This window comes from Hoplias malabaricus, chromosome 3, assembly GCF_029633855.1.
Source record: "Hoplias malabaricus isolate fHopMal1 chromosome 3, fHopMal1.hap1, whole genome shotgun sequence".
Taxonomy (NCBI): domain Eukaryota; kingdom Metazoa; phylum Chordata; class Actinopteri; order Characiformes; family Erythrinidae; genus Hoplias; species Hoplias malabaricus.
This window is the reverse complement of record NC_089802.1, coordinates 76,700,543-76,716,472: the sequence shown is the minus strand read 5'-3', so window position 1 is coordinate 76,716,472 and position 15,930 is coordinate 76,700,543. Positions and strand designations below refer to the sequence as shown.

General features: G+C 46.0%; 1 protein-coding gene across 4 annotated transcripts in view; it reads right to left on the bottom strand.

Annotated features, from left to right (window-relative positions):
- The window catches only part of LOC136691052 (inactive rhomboid protein 2-like), a 63,296-nt gene that overhangs the window by 33,061 nt on the left and 14,305 nt on the right, over positions 1 to 15,930 (bottom strand). For 3 of the 4 annotated variants that reach the window (XM_066663319.1, XM_066663318.1, XM_066663320.1), the window contains 16 exons: positions 14,041 to 14,199; positions 13,072 to 13,196; positions 12,682 to 12,865; positions 11,095 to 11,316; positions 9,099 to 9,224; positions 8,722 to 8,837; positions 8,161 to 8,355; positions 7,915 to 8,026; positions 6,429 to 6,503; positions 6,120 to 6,281; positions 4,897 to 4,979; positions 4,140 to 4,203; positions 3,443 to 3,537; positions 2,956 to 3,031; positions 2,337 to 2,437; positions 1,001 to 1,154 (listed from right to left, as the gene is read on the bottom strand). In XM_066663319.1, coding sequence (XP_066519416.1) covers positions 1,001 to 1,154; positions 2,337 to 2,437; positions 2,956 to 3,031; positions 3,443 to 3,537; positions 4,140 to 4,203; positions 4,897 to 4,979; positions 6,120 to 6,281; positions 6,429 to 6,503; positions 7,915 to 8,026; positions 8,161 to 8,355; positions 8,722 to 8,837; positions 9,099 to 9,224; positions 11,095 to 11,316; positions 12,682 to 12,865; positions 13,072 to 13,196; positions 14,041 to 14,181 — 2,031 coding nt within the window. In that variant the 5' untranslated portion in view covers positions 14,182 to 14,199. The remainder of the gene's footprint in view (positions 1 to 1,000; positions 1,155 to 2,336; positions 2,438 to 2,955; positions 3,032 to 3,442; positions 3,538 to 4,139; positions 4,204 to 4,896; positions 4,980 to 6,119; positions 6,282 to 6,428; positions 6,504 to 7,914; positions 8,027 to 8,160; positions 8,356 to 8,721; positions 8,838 to 9,098; positions 9,225 to 11,094; positions 11,317 to 12,681; positions 12,866 to 13,071; positions 13,197 to 14,040; positions 14,200 to 15,930) is intronic. The other variant, XM_066663322.1, reaches the window with a different exon arrangement.

Genomic DNA, 15,930 nt, shown 5'->3' with positions numbered 1-15,930 from the left:
TTCTCTCCTTCTTTCTTTATCTTTCCTTCCTTCCGTCGGTCAGTTTCACACACTCACCCAGTCTCTCTCACACACACACACACACACACCTGTGGACAGTTTCACACACTCACCCAGTCACTCACACTCAACTCCTCATACACAGTGACCCGAGGAGGGAATTGAACCCAGGACCCGAGGCCCTGGAGCTGTGTGGCACTGACAATATATTAATAATTTTCTTTAATTCATTAATCAACTCTTTCATTCATCCATGTATTCTCTGCAACCGCTTTCCTCTTCAATATTTTGATTGCAAATAAAATGCAATTATTTTTATAGATCAAGGTCCAGATCTTACACTTCCTCAAGAAGACCACGTATTCAAGACCGGGACCCAAACGGTCAACAATAACTCACCCAGCCGCGGTTAAAATCATTATTATTCAGATGTAAATTATAACCTGACTGAGCAGGAGAGGTGTAGCACCTGGAGGTTAAGTCCCTAGAGGGATAATAAAGCATGATCAATTCAGTTATAAACGCATTATCTATCCGCAGCGCTGCAGTTTTCCGGCCCCGACACGTGGGAGCAGATAACGCTGACCTCCAGCACGTTAGAGCGGCCGGTGAGAACAACACACCTCCCTCCAGACAGGAGCCCTCACACCCTCTAATCCAGAAAAGCTCCTCAACTCGCTCACTAAGCTCCCTCACTTCACTCCGCTCACATGCAGCTCTCTCTCGCTCGTTCTCTCCCTCTGTTGGACACACACTTCTCTGAACCTCTCGGCCCGGTCCCTATATCCCGCGCTCTCCCTTGACAAACACTGCTAGTAGAGTTTGACCCTGTAAACACTGAGCTACACTTTAATTATTCACTTATTCATGTATCATTCCTCTTCCCTTCATATTTGACCATATTTAAATATCACAGTGTCATAAACCCGAGGTACACAAGGTTAAAAATGCCATGTACAATGAGCTTCAGACAGAACCGAACACATCTATGAGGTCCTACCTCTGCTCTGTAGGGAAGGAAGAGTGCGCTTGCCAGGTTCCCCGTGATCCCGCTGCAGATGTAGATAATGGAGATCCGTAACCAGCCGGCCAGCTTCTCCAGGTCCCTCAGGATGGTCATCTGGAAGACCACGGACACCAGGCAGTGCAGGAGGCTGATAATGAAGAACAATGAGCCCAAAGAAGTCAGTTCTGCAGCGGTATGAACACTCGACTGATTTTGATGGTTTAAACAAGTTTCTGGATTCACAAAAGAGGCAAAGATGACCTCGTCGATTAATGCATTTAACTCATATATTAAAGTTGTATTAGTCTATTTCCGGCGGCACAGTGGCACAGCAGGTTGTGTCACAGTCATACAGCTCCAGGGACCTGGTTCTGGGTTCATTTCCCGCTCCGGGTGACTGTCTGTGAGGAGTGTGGTGTGTTCTCCCTGTGTCTGTGTGAGTTTCCTCCGGGTGACTTTCTGTGAGGAGTGTGGTGTGTTCTCCCTGTGTCTGCGTGGGTTTCCTCCGGGTGACTATCTGTGAGGAGTGTGGTGTGTTCTCCCTGTGTCTGCGTGGGTTTCCTCCGGGTGACTGTCTGTGAGGAGTGTGGTGTGTTCTCCCTGTGTCTGCGTGGGTTTCCTCCGGGTGACTGTCTGTGAGGAGTGTGGTGTGTTCTCCCTGTGTGTGCGTGGGTTTCCTCCGGGTGACTATCTGTGAGGAGTGTGGTGTGTTCTCTCTGTGTCTGTGTGGGTTTCCTCAGGGAGACTGTCTGTGAGGTGTGTGGTGTGTACTCCCTGTGTCTGCGTGGGTTTCCTCCGTGTGACTGTCTGTGAGGAGTGTGGTGTGTTCTCTCTGTGTCTGTGTGGGTTTCCTCAGGGAGACTGTCTGTGAGGAGTGTGGTGTGTTCTCCCTGTGTCCGCGTGGGTTTCCTCCGTGTGACTGTCTGTGAGGAGTGTGGTGTGTTCTCTCTGTGTCTGTGTGGGTTTCCTCCGTGTGTGAGTGAATGTGTGAGTGTGTGTTGCCCTGTGAAGGACTGGCGCCCCCTCCAGGGTGTATTCCCACCTTGCGCCCAATGATTCCAGGTAGGCTCTGGACTCACCATGACCCTGAACTGGATAAGCGTTACAGATAATGGATGGATAGTCTATTTCTCCTAAAATATTTGCTGTCTGTTTATCTTTATAGGTTTTGCATTAACGGGTCGTCTAAAGAAATGACACATTTCTGACAGGACAAGTGCTTCTGGGAATGTCTGGATGAAGACTCTCTCTCTCTCTCTCTCTCTCTCTCTCTCACACACACACACACACACTTCAAAGCAATATTACATAGGATATATTCTGCCATTACCCCGCATGGAGGAAAAGTGAGAGCCACAGCCTGTAAAACTGATCAGGGACGTCTGGGTTTAGGAACGGGAGCAGCCCACAGACTTCATCCAAGCAATGAACCTGAAGCAGCAACACAGCACCACTGCATTTGTTACCAACACAATACAGTTTTACTATGCAACAAGAAATGTAATCCTGTTTAGTGAGTGCTTCAAAAAAAAAATGACACAAACATTGCTAGCCTCAGATCCCCTACCATAAATCCCCCTTATCCTCAAATAGCTCTCTTCATTCATTAGAGCAAATGCCCAAACGCTTGTCTAGGGGTTAAATAAGGACCAGGTTGAGTAATGGACCTGGCTAGAAACAACTGAATCGATTCTAAGCTGTTCATGGGGTGAGTAGGTTTCACTGGAAGTGTTTAAAAACTAAATAACACGATCTGTACAGTGGGTTACCAGGCCTAGAGCTGAGAAAGCTCAGTTTAGCCCCATGGAGGAATTAGTGTGGTCACACACCAGCTAAAGACAGATTAGCGCGTATTTTCAAGCCTAATGTTTACTCACTTTTCAAGCTCAGTCTACAGATGAAGAAATGATGGGGACTAAGATCACTGACAGTGAAGAGGAGTGTGTTACCTGAGAGCAGAGTGTGGCCTCCTCGTGGAAATAGCCGTGCATGAACTCACAGTACTCACGAGTGGCTATTTCACACCTGAGAACACAGAGGAATCATCGTCATCATCACAACCAATAAATACAGCCTCACAGACGGAGCAAGAAAAAGATTCAAGGTTTTATTATTGGATAGAAACTAATGAGCACACTGAATGTAAAAGCACGTTCATTCATTGTCTGTAACCCCCACACCAGTTCAGGGTCGTGGTGGGTCCGGAGCCTATCCAGAATCACTGTGAGAACAAACCCTGAAGGGGGCGCCAGTCCTTCACAGGGCGACACACACTCACACATTCCTCATTAGTGCTAGCATACATGCATCACTTAAGTGCATTAGCCTCAGAGTTAGCCTCATATGCTACAAACTTCATCTACCAGACGTGCTGCATCTAACCTCTGTATTTGAGGGAGAAATCTTAAACTGTGTCGCTGCGTTTAAGGCGTTTACCTTCCTTTGGTTCCTATGCAGCACGGCCGGCCCCTGATGGTGCAGTCCATGTGTTTATAGCCCGTTTTGTTCCATGTGCCCAGTTCTGTACAGATCTGAAAGGAGAGAGCACAGATTTACCACACGAGGGCGCTGCCAAGGCAAAAATAAATAATACACCTGCAAGATTTTACAGCTTTAATATGGAAATGGGTTTTAATTCAGAGAGAACATGTGCAGACACACTGTAATAGATGTATTTAGGTCGTCTACGAGCAGGCGATCAGTGTTTCTACCATGACAGCTTCTTTCTCTCTGCTCTCCCCATCACAAACTCAGTCCTAGCTAGCGTGGGGGTATGTTAGCCAACATTTAGCCTTCTCCTCCAAATGTGCTGAGCTCCAGTGGCGCTCTGTTAGCAACAAAGAAGCCGTAGTTGGATTCAATCTCAGAGGAAGCATGTGCTGCTCACGCTCCCAGGTCTGTGGAATTGTGTGAGATCGGGGGAGGCCTAGCTAAGTCAGATATCACTGCAGACTGTTGCGGTTAAAGGCTACAGAGGAGTTCCTGTATTTCCTTCTTAAAGGGAGAATTCACGGGTCTGTCATTGTATTTTGGACTCTGTGGCTTTGTAGAGAAAAGCTTTGATTTAAAATCCTGGTTAATGACCAAAATTGCAAGCCCCTTGTGAGAGGGAAACGTTTAAAAGACCACTCACCGGCCACTCTGTGATGTCTTCAGGCCAGACGTGAGGCTCAGCCGAAGCAGGCTCCTCACACGTCCTAATCCCAGAATGCATTCACGGCAGGGGGAGGGGACAAACCGGTGGAGAAAAGCCAAACAAAAACAGACTCAGCACTGAACAACATAGTTTAGATTTGTCAGGAGCCACATGACAGGTTCCAGTTTTAAGCTGTGATTCAGCAGTTTCTGGCTCATCACAGTATCGATGTTGTAATAAAGTCTATATCATAACAGCCCTCGGAGGTTGTGGGTTCGATTCCCGCGCCGGGTGACTGTCTGTGAGGAGTGTGGTGTGTTCTCCCTGTGTCTGCGTGGGTTTCCTCCGGGTGACTGTCTGTGAGGAGTGTGGTGTGTTCTCTCTGTGTCTGCGTGGGTTTCCTCCGGGTGACTGTCTGTGAGGAGTGTGGTGTGTTCTCCCTGTGTCTGCGTGGGTTTCCTCCGGGTGCTCTGGTTTCCTCCCACGCTCCAAAAACACACGTTGGTAGGTGGATTGGCGACTCAAATGTCCATAGGTGTGAGTGTGTGTTGCCCTGTGAAGGACTGGCGCCCCCTCCAGGGTGTATTCCTGTCTTGTACCCAATGATTCCATGTAGGCTCTGGACCCACCGCGACCCTGAACTGGATAAGGGTTAAAGATAATGAATGAATGAATGAATGTCCCTAAACCGTCCAGACCTAGTTATAAACCTCTACCCCCCCACCCCCCCTTTCAGCTGGATGTGAAGTATTACCCAGGGTCCTGATGGCACACCGCCTTCGACCTTATCTTGCCGTCTTTGTCTTTGCTCTCTGTGATAAAGGTGGCCAGAGTCTCCTGCAATCACACAGGAGTAAGAATATCAGATTTAAATGTTAGACACATGCACACGTAAGACACATATATATATATATATACACACACACACACACACACAAACGTATGTACAGGGGTTAGACAATGAAACTGAAACCCCTGTCATTGTAGTGTGGGAGGATTCATGGCTAAATTGGACCAGGCCTGGTGGACAATCTTCATTAACTCCACACTGCACCAGTAAGACCATGTGCATCCAATGGTTCAAACATTGTGTCCTGAAGGCGGTGCCGTGTATCAGGACGACAATGCACCAACACACACAGCGAGACTGGTGAAAGACTGGTTTGATGAACATGAAAGTGAAGTTGAACATCTCCCATGGCCTGCACAGTCACCAGATCTAAATATTATTGAGCCACTTTGGGGTGTTTTGGAGGAGCGAGTCAGGAAACGTTTTCCTCCACCAGCATCACGTAGAGACCTGGCCACTATCCTGCAAGAAGAATGGCTTCAAATCCCTCTGACCACTGTGCAGGACTTGTGTATGTCATTCCCAAGACGAACTGACGCTGTATCGGCCGCAAAAGGAGGCCCTACACCACACTAATACATTACTGTGGTCTAAAACCAGGTGTTTCACTTTCATTGTCCAACCCCTGTGTGTGTGTGTGTGTGTGTGTGTGTGTGCGGGCAAGAACAGATGAATATCAGAGGAGAATCCTGGTTAATTCATTCTATATTCCAGTTGTAACAGTTAACACACTGAATATGGATGAATATGTATATTTTCTGAGTGTGTAGAGCCGTGAATATCAACCTGCCACTGCTGTTCTACATCCTCTAGGTGGCAGCAAATAACTGTATAAACACCCACAGACCACAGCAGGGACAGTTCAGAGATCTAAGAAAACCTTAAAAGACATCAACTAATTTGCCGTGAAGAGAAACCGACAGATCCAGGGTCAGTTCGGGGTAAACAGAGAAATCCCTTAAAGACACAAAGCTTGTTTTTCTTTGCATTTTTATCTGATCAGTTGTTTCTCGTAGCTTTTTAAAAAATTAAACTATTCCTGGATTTCAACTCTGGAATGTTCTTGGCGAGACAAGCCTTCTGATAAGTTTCCATTATTTGGTGTGTGTGTGTGTGTGTGTGTGTACCGAGCAATCGTCTTTGAGAGTCTGAACACATCCGGAGTTATCGTTCTGAACACAGCACCCAGAGTTTCTCTCTTTGGCTTTAGCTTCTTGCCTCAATTTTACAATCTGTTGGTCTTTTCGGATGCAGGGGGAGAACTTTGCCCCCAGGTGGATCAGATCCTCCTGAAACACACACACAGAGCCTCACAGTTTCACAAAGAAGGATGGTGAACCGGGCTATTGAACTGAGTACTAATTTATTCAGATTTAGATCAAAATAAAATGTAGACACTAAATATAAACAACTTCATCATCATCATCACCACTCACAGATCCAGGACCGATCCAAAAATTCTGCTGCTGTACGTACTTCACGCTTTCATAGATCCCTTTATTCTTCAGCACCTAGAGTGGAGTGGAGTGGAGGGGGTTAAAAAAGAGAGAAAGAAAAAGAAGGACGGGTGAAGTAAGAACAAATGTGAGACAGAAAATAAAAAAGTGTGCAAAGAAGAATGAAAAAAGTAGAGAACCAAATAAAGAATGAAAGAAAAAAGAAATAATGAAAGAAAAAAGAAAGAAAAAAAAGAAAGAAAGAAATGAAAGAAAGAAAAGAAAGAAAGAAAGAAAAGAAAGAAAGAAAAGAAAGAATGAAAGAAAGAAAGAATGAAAGAAAGAAAAGAAAGAAAGAAAGAAAGAAAAGAAAGAAAGAAAGAAAAGAAAGAAAGGGAAAGAAAGAAAGAAAGAAAGAAAAGAAAGAATGAAAGAAAGAAAAGAAAGAAAGGGAAAGAAAGAAAGAAAGAAAGAAAAGCAGTGATTGTACGTTTTTTCTGTGCGAGTTGCTGAGACAGTGGAACAGAACTGGGCTGAACTGAGAGCCTCTGGAGACTGAGGGAAAAATGACACAGAGTCTGGAGCGTGACACTGATCCAAACAAAACGTCTCGCTGCTTCTCTTTCAGTTCAGCTCATGTTTCTAACAGTCTGTGTCTGTGAGAATCTGACCAGGGCGCCCTGCGACTTCATCATAACACTGACTCAGTTCCAGACTCAGTAACGACTCCCTGATGACTTAGGGACAGAAAAAGAGGAGGAGATTCAATAGATTAAGTACAGGAGGTCCTCGGGTTACGTCAGTCCCGAGTTACGATGTTTCGTGGTTACGACACATCTCCCATTTACTGTATAACGCATTGTTTGGACTTAAGTGGTTTTACGACGTAAACATCATAACGTGAACTTTGTGTTTGGTGTGCGGGGCGGAATAAAACACGGTTACGCGGCTCGGGACCGAGGAGGATAGGTGTTAGGAGAGGATCAGTGCTTACAGTATGTTATTTACGTAAAGTATGTACGTATGTTTGGACCGAAAATCGGTTTACGACGCGACGTAGGAACGGATCAACGTCGTAAGTCGAGGACCCCCTGTAAACGTTTAAATAACTGATGCATTTAATTGACTCCAATCGCAACTCAATAAAATTCAAACTTCTTCAAAAGACCACGGCGTCATTTTACGAGCTGCCGTCGTGAGTCGGATAAAAACAAACATGATCTCTGCTGCAGCTGGAGATTTTACAGATGGAGAGTTGGTGCTGGTCGTCTGCGTTGCGTGGCGTAGAGTGACGACTCTCTCTGGACAATCAGCGCTCTGCAAGGTTTACACTCCACGGTTTAGTCCCTACTCGACTCGCTCTGAACCACGAGAGAACAGCCACTAAACAAGAACCCGCTTCCAGAACCAGGACCACATTTACTTAAGAAAAAAAAAAAAAAGAGTTGAGTAAGTTCCACACAGTGGAAGAGTCTCAGTATCTCACCAGCTGAGTGTTGGAGTGCTGGGCGAATCCGACCGGAGCAAAGCCGTACGTACAGCAGGCCAGCAACGTGATTACGATGTGGACAAACGTGATCCAGTATGTGAAGTAAGGCCTGGGATAAAAACAATAAATACAAACATCATTTGAATATTAGAAATGAGATACACACAAGAATACAGCTGCTTTAAGATTGTTTATGTCTCCCATGTGTACTGCTCTTGCGTGTAGTGTGTACTTTGGCCTGACCTGTGGCTGTGGAAGTCATCCAGCTGTTTTTGGATCTGGCTGCTCAGGCTCCGCCGGTAGTGACGGTTCAGCCACTTCCCCACGACACCCATCCCGTACTCACGCTTGTGTTTATCGAAGGCAAAGTGTTTCACCTGCGACGCAATACGAGCTCCACGACGAGGAGCATGTTTATCTATAGGACCCACTGGAGGTCTGAGAGAGAAAGAGAGAGAGAGAGAGAGAAAACGAGAAAGAAATAGAGAGAGAGAGAGAGAAAGAGAGAAAAAGAGAAAGAAATAGAGAGGGAAAGAGAGAGATGGAGAGAGAAAGAGAGAAAGAAATAGCGAGGGAGAAAGAGAGAAAGAAATAGAAAGAGAGAGAGAGAAATATAGAGAGAGAGAAAAAGAGAAAGAGAGAAAAAGGGAAATTGAAAAAGAAAGCGAAATAGAAAGAGAGAGAGAGAAAGAGAGAAGAGTGAGAGCAAAAGAGAGAGAAAGAGAGAAGGTGAGTGTGCTCCGTTATACAACCACTTCTATTAAAAGTTTACACTTGTATTACAGTTTATTTTCTGGAACTCACATGCTGGGGTAGCGCGGCCTTTCTTGGAATCCTCCGTCTGTGACGTACGCGGCAGAAAGAGGCGGAGACTCAAACACATCATCAGCCATAGAGTACAACTCTTCATGGACATCCATCTGTTACACACCGATGTATTAGTTCTGTCACTTAGAGGTGACCAGATTAATCAATTACCCTCAATTCACAGAGCTTCTTTTTCTAATTACTCATAACATTATTTCTTATTCTCCTCCACTACTTGAAACTCCTCTGTGTTATTCAGATCAGACCTCTTTTTTCTGCTGTCTACAGTAATGTCCCAAAAAGAAAACCCTATAGCACCCAGTGGAGAAAGAAAGAGGGATAAAAGAGAAGAGCATGGACAGTTAGACACTCACTTTGCTGAAGAAGACAGAGTCAGAGGTGTCTGCGGTATCTGCCGTATCCTCCTCCATCCAACTCCGAGCAAAACTTCTGCGCCCAACACCACGAGCTGTTAGAGGCCCCTGCAGTCCTGGACGACCCTAAACGCACGCGCGCACACACACACACACACACACACACCAGGGTTAATCCAAATGCAGTTTTACTGATGTGTAAAAAAACAAAAACTGTGGGAAGAACATTGCCTAAAAAAATCCATCAGCAGATGTGGAGTGTGTTGGTTTTTCCAATTAGCCTTTCTTGGAACTGGCTTGTGCCTCACTTACTCGAACATATTCATCAACGTTTAGTAACTGCACCACAAGGAGGTGCTAATCAGTGCTTCACCTAAAAGACACAACTCCTTTTCTACCGACAAAGTGCCAGTGCTGGAGCTGCTGCTGGTTCCTGTGAACTAGTGAACAGTTTTCAAAAATTTCGCATTGACTATAAAATACTCCTCTTAGCTTATAAATCTCTAAATGGTTTAGGCCCGCAGTATCTTTCTGAACTTCTCATACCTTATCGCCCGTCACGTACACTTCGCTCACAGGATGCCCATCTACTCTTTGTTCCAAGCTTTTGGTTAATCACTCACTCTCGGGTTACTCCTTCTCTATTAGTGTTCGAGCTGGTATTCAAATTATCACTACTTTGTATAAACCCGGTCATATGACCATAGCTAAAGCTCTTTTAGTTAGCTTTCTGGTAACCGCCAACACGCTGTGTCGCTGGGTTCTCTTGCCTGACCCGTGGAAGCTTTTTTCGCAGGACAAATTTGCCCGTTCTTTACCATGAACCTACTAACCTCTGTATTTTTATTTGTTCCCTTTGTCTGGTTTTCTTTCTCCTGTCTCTCTCATGCTTTGAGACGTCCTGCTGCTCTCCAGGTGTTGCCCTGATCCAGCCCCTGACCCTGTGTGTCCTGTACAAGATCCTGGCCTTGTCTCACCTACAGTACCACGCTTGGCCGTGCTGTTTTATCTCAGATTAACTCTGCACCTACTTTTAACTCTCACAGAATCACTGCTCACCTCCTCCTTCCTCAGACTCATACATCACTAATATCATCATCCTCATCATTTTCATTTCTGCTTCTCCATCATCACTAATATACTACATTTATATTACTACAACCCTTTCATCTGTCATCAGTTCACTTTTACTTCTTCTCTGTTCTCTGTTGTGTCTCCGGTGTCGACCCGAGGAGGATGGGTTCCCCGTATGAGTCTTGGTTCCTTCCAAGGTTTCTTCCTCGTGTGCTGAGGGAGTTTTTCCTTGCCACTGTTGCCCCTGGCTCGTTCACAGGAGGCTTGGACCCGGATCTCTGTAAAGCTGCTTTGTGACGACTTTTTGTTGTGAAAAGCGCTATATAAATAAAATTTGACTTGATTTGATTTTCACTGGATAGTGCGCTTCACAATTCCGTATCTGAATATGGGAGTAACCCGATCTGAAAACTGAAGTTAGAAGACATTGTATAAACCACATGGTGGAACAGTTCATCGTTTATCACATCATAAGATGTCTTACATCCTTTTTTTCTTCCAGCAGTAAATGGCAGAAATGCAGGTAAATAACTTTGCGTGGTGATGTCAGGGACACGCACTTCAGTCGCTGGTTCTTTGGCTCTACACGAGCAACTCTATGGGGAAAGAATGGCACCCATTTCGCAGGCTGGGGATCACTTTGTGAGAGGGAAATGCACAAAACCGCTTGAGATTTTGGCAGCGGCACTGGAACCACGCCAGTGGAAAATAGCTCTATGCTTTTTTATGAAGCACAACTCGAAAATCACAAGCACTGTTTCCAGCAACAAGTTCAAGTTAAAACCCTGCGTCTGTGTGAGAGTGGGGTTTGCGTCAGAGCATGGTTTGGTCGTCTGTTTACAGTGTTATAGAAAGGTGTGGTGATAGTAAAGGTGTAGGAATGAAAAGCACAACACACACACACACACACACACACACACACCCTGAGCAGGTTGGAGGCTGCGCGGATGCTCATGCGAGCGACAGATTCCCTCTTCCTCCGTGGTAAACGTGCGTGTCCGGAGCGCTGGCTGGAGAAGGAGCAGACAGAGGTCACCCCTGGGGTCAGGGGGGGCGGGGGTGCAGCGTGAGCAGTGTGGGGGGTTCGGGGACGCTCAGCATCTTCATAACGAAACTGACGCCCTCGAGCCAGGGGGTCCACAATCTGAGAAAGAAGAGAAACGGTGTATAATATTGATCATTGATCACATTAAATCTACAGAACACACAGTGAACCTGACACATCCATGCAGCATATAAACCATCATCTAATCACTGTACTCTATTAAATGTGTGATATTTATACAATACACTGTATTGTATTCCAGTTTTGGCTCCGTCTCCTGCTTCTGGCAGTGTTTTAGCTTTATTCTGAGGCTGAGACAAAGAGAGGACAAAGCACTTCTGCCAAACGCTGTGAAAATAATTCAATCTCAATCCAAGCAAAAGTCACAAATGTTTTGGACACTGAATTGAAGTGTGTCCATAGTTTGTCTCCCTTTGCTGCAGTAACAGATTGTACTCTTCTAGGAAAGGAGTCTTTGAGCAATGTCCCTGATAAACTACTGTTGGTTCCAAAAAGAGCTACGTTTACTAAAGAGATGTGTGAGTGTGAAGAACCCTGTGAAGGTTTAAAGAAACTTCACTTGATATAAAAGTTCTTTACCAATTTAAAACTCATTCATTCTTTGTCTGTGACCCTCATCCAGTTCAGGGCGGTGGTGGGTCCGGAACCTACCTGGAATCACTGGGTGCAAGGCAGGAACACACCCTGGAGGGGGCGCCAGTCCTTCACACACTCACACCTACTAACACTTTTGAGTCTCCAATCCACCTACTAACGTCTGTTTTTGGAGCGTGGGAGGAAACCAGAGCACCCGGAGGAACCCACGCAGACACAGGGAGAACACACCACACTCCTCACAGACAGTCACCCGGAGGAACCCACGCAGACACAGGGAGAACACACCACACTCCTCACAGACAGTCACCCGGAGGAAACCCACGCAGACACAGGGAGAACACACCACACTCCTCACAGACAGTCACCCGGAGGAAACCCACGCAGACACAGGGAGAACACACCACACTCCTTACAGACAGTCACCCGGAGGAAACCTACGCAGACACAGGGAGAACACACCACACTCCTCACAGACAGTCACCCGGAGGAAACCCACGCAGACACAGGGAGAACACACCACACTCCTCACAGACAGTCACCCGGAGGAAACCCACGCAGACACAGGGAGAACACACCACACTCCTCACAGACAGTCACCCGGAGGAAACCCACGCAGACACAGGGAGAACACACCACACTCCTCACAGACAGTCACCCGGAGGAAACCCACGCAGACACAGGGAGAACACACCACACTCCTCACAGACAGTCACCCGGAGGAAACCCACACAGACACAGAGAGAACACACCACACTCCTCACAGACAGTCACCTGGTCCCTTCTGTGCCTACCTTCAAGTAGCTGAATAATAAGTGTATTTAGGTGTTCATGTTTCCTGTGGAGTACCTTTGGCATTTTATAAGCCCCAGGAGAGTCGAGGGTCTGGTCCATGCTCCCAACGTCATGGCTCTCTCTGTACTGGGCCTTCAGTCGGCCGTAACGCTGACTACAGTGCCGTAAACTCTTCCTGTGCCACACCTGCTGTTTATTCTCGCAGTCATTGCCCACACCGAACCACTGAGCTGTCCCCCTGCAGCACACAAATAAACACAAACACATGAACACACGAATACAAACTCAGGACATTCAGGAGAGGAAACAGCCCGAGAAACACACTGTTACAGGAACAGTGAAGGGCGTGAAAAATAAAACAACATTAAACCATACTTGTGCTGTAGAACTTCTATTGTGTTCTGCACGCACATGAGTCTGGGTGTGTGTGTGTGTGTGTGTTACCTGCGGATGCTCTGTGAGAGAGAAGTCTGTCTGTGGAAAGCTGCTCTCCTCTCATTCCCACTGTCTGAGAGTGCCTCTGTTGATTGCTGTAGACTCACGCTCTTCTTTAGAGACGGACGCAAAGCCTGGAGAGCGCACACACACACACACACACACACACACACACACACACACACACACACACGGCATGTCATTGTACTAACTGTGCAAAACATAAGGCCTGAGGTGCCCTCAAAGCTAACATAAGGCACTTTGGGTTACTTTATCTAAACTCGCAAGAGACTAGTAGATCTTATCCTCTGCGTGACACCTGCTCTACTCTACTGGGCGAAGTAAGTAAATGTGGTCCTGGTTCTGGTTCTGGAAGCGGGTTCTTGTTTAGTGGCTGTTCTCTTGTGGTTCAGAGCGAGTCGAGTAGGGACTAAACCGTAGCGTGTAAACCTTGCAGAGCGCTGATCGTCCAGAGAGAGTCGTCACTCTACGCCACGCAACGCAGACGACCAGCACCAACTCTCCATCTGTAAAATCTCCAGCTGCAGCAGAGATCACGTTTGTTTTTATCCGACGCACGACGGCAGCTCATAAAATAACGCCGTGGTCTTTTGAAGAGGTTCAAACGCTCCTTGGATCGGTGGCCGACGAAAGAATCCAGCGAGAGCTGGACGCTGCAACAAGGAAGGAACAAACTCTACTGATCTGTCTGAACTGATGACGGAGCTGTGTTCAGTCCCAAACAACAACAACAACAACATCTTATCGTTACTGCTTGTTGTTGTTCTGTTATTGTTGTTTAGTGACATCACCAGTTACATTTCAGGGGGGAGCTGTGGTAGTGACAAGAAAGTGGCGGTTAACACCCTCCCAATGCTGGTGGCACTAGGGGGAGTTCAGCTAACAGCTAAAAGGGGTGGAACTGAAGATGATGCCGATAAACTAAAGGGTACACGACTGTTTATCGCTGCCGTGTACCTGTCTCTCCTGAGCTGTCGCTCTCTCCTCGTGCTCCGACGGCGGGATGGCGATCACCAGACTGGGCGGCTTCTTGTTCTTCAGCCTGCTCTCTGACTGGCCGCCGTTACCATTTGGCTCCTCCCCTTCTTGTGATGCCATGTCGTCTGCTTCTTAGTCCTGTCGGGAACAAATAAAAAGCACAAAGAAAGAAATTTTCAGTTTCAAAAGCTCAAACAAAAGGCTCTAACATGAGCACAGATGAACGCATTCATCTGTTACGCCTACTTACAAACAGGAGAGTGAAGCACTGCACTGGTGAATGATGTAACTCCACAGTGGAGTCCACAAGACTTGCATATTACGGTAAAACCCCAGTGCGTTCCTCCTCTTAACCGTGATCAGAGCGGCCTCAGACCCATCAGCTTCAAACCAGCCACAACATTTGAATGAGTTTTTTCCGTCTTTCGGAAGATGTAAATTTACTAGGTTTGACAAACACAGACGGGGTCAGAAACACCGCCGATCGATTTAAAAAGCCCACAGCTCAGTCACTCTGATGTTTAATAGGTGTTTAAAGTTTGCAAAGCCTTAGGCTTTTAAACCACATGCAGTTAAAATGCGGCAGGAGTTAACAATAGAAGACCAAGGCTGTCCCCATTACTCCATTAGAGTAACTATAAAGTAATAAAGAGGTACGTTTTACAGTAACGTTTTACATTTTTATGGCGAGAACTAGACGGAATATCAATGAATGCACTGCAGAATCCACCCACGTGAGGAGAGCCATGAAACTCATTCATTCCAGTTATGCCCTGACAGAAAGGGCGGATTACACACACACACACACACACAAAGTGGGGCCTTTACACATCCACACTGTGTACACACAGTGGACATCCGATTAGATCCTACACACACCCACACACACTAACAATACAATGGTAACAGTGACTCTTACATTAACACTGAGACTGTATTAAGACTGTAATTTAATCAAACTAAATAATATTAATTATATCAGCTGTACTGTGAGGAGTGTGGTGTGTTCTCCCTGTGTCTGCGTGGGTTTCCTCCGGGTGACTGTCTGTGAGGAGTGTGGTGTGTTCTCCCTGTGTCTGCGTGGGTTTCCTCCGGGTGCTCCGGTTTCCTCCCACAGTCCAAAAACACACGTTGGTAGGTGGATTGGTGACTCAAAAGTGTCCGTAGGTGAATGAAATGAAAGCTTGGACCTGTTCCGAATGTAAATCACATGTAAACGTAAGGCATAATGCAGCTACATATGTCAGTATCCTTCAAACAGTATTTACATATAACACCACGCATCATTAAAACGAGCCGACGCCGTTTCTGTCAGAAAAAGTCATGTGTATTTATTTACAATTTTTTGTTCGGTTTTAAATAACTGGCTTACTTCAAAAACTAAGATCATGTAACATTTAATCAGTCATTTATTATATATTTCACTATTTCTATAAAAGCAGCCAGGGGAAATTAGCCTTAAATATAAAACTATTTCCTTCATAACTTTTATTTAAATATCAAAGGATAAGCAGCAGCGATATGAAAGTGTCAAACAAATAAATACAGTGGAGTTTGAGTCAGAAAACATGTTATTTCTTACTAATTGAAGGAATAAGGTTTAAAAGACCGTAAGTCCCCCCCCCAGCGGTGTTGGGAAACTCTAATAGGCGTCTTGCCTGTGACGTAGACGGTGGACAACAACTCTAGAAGCTGCACTTAATTTAATGCAAAATGGCAGAAAGGTGTGTTGTTTTTGGCTGCAATCATTCAATGTACAGTGGGACATCTGTGAACAAATGGCCCAAAGATCCCAAAATATCCAGAAAATGGACTAAATTTGTCCACTTTAAACGGACACTTTGGAAAGGACCCTCCGCTCACTCCGTT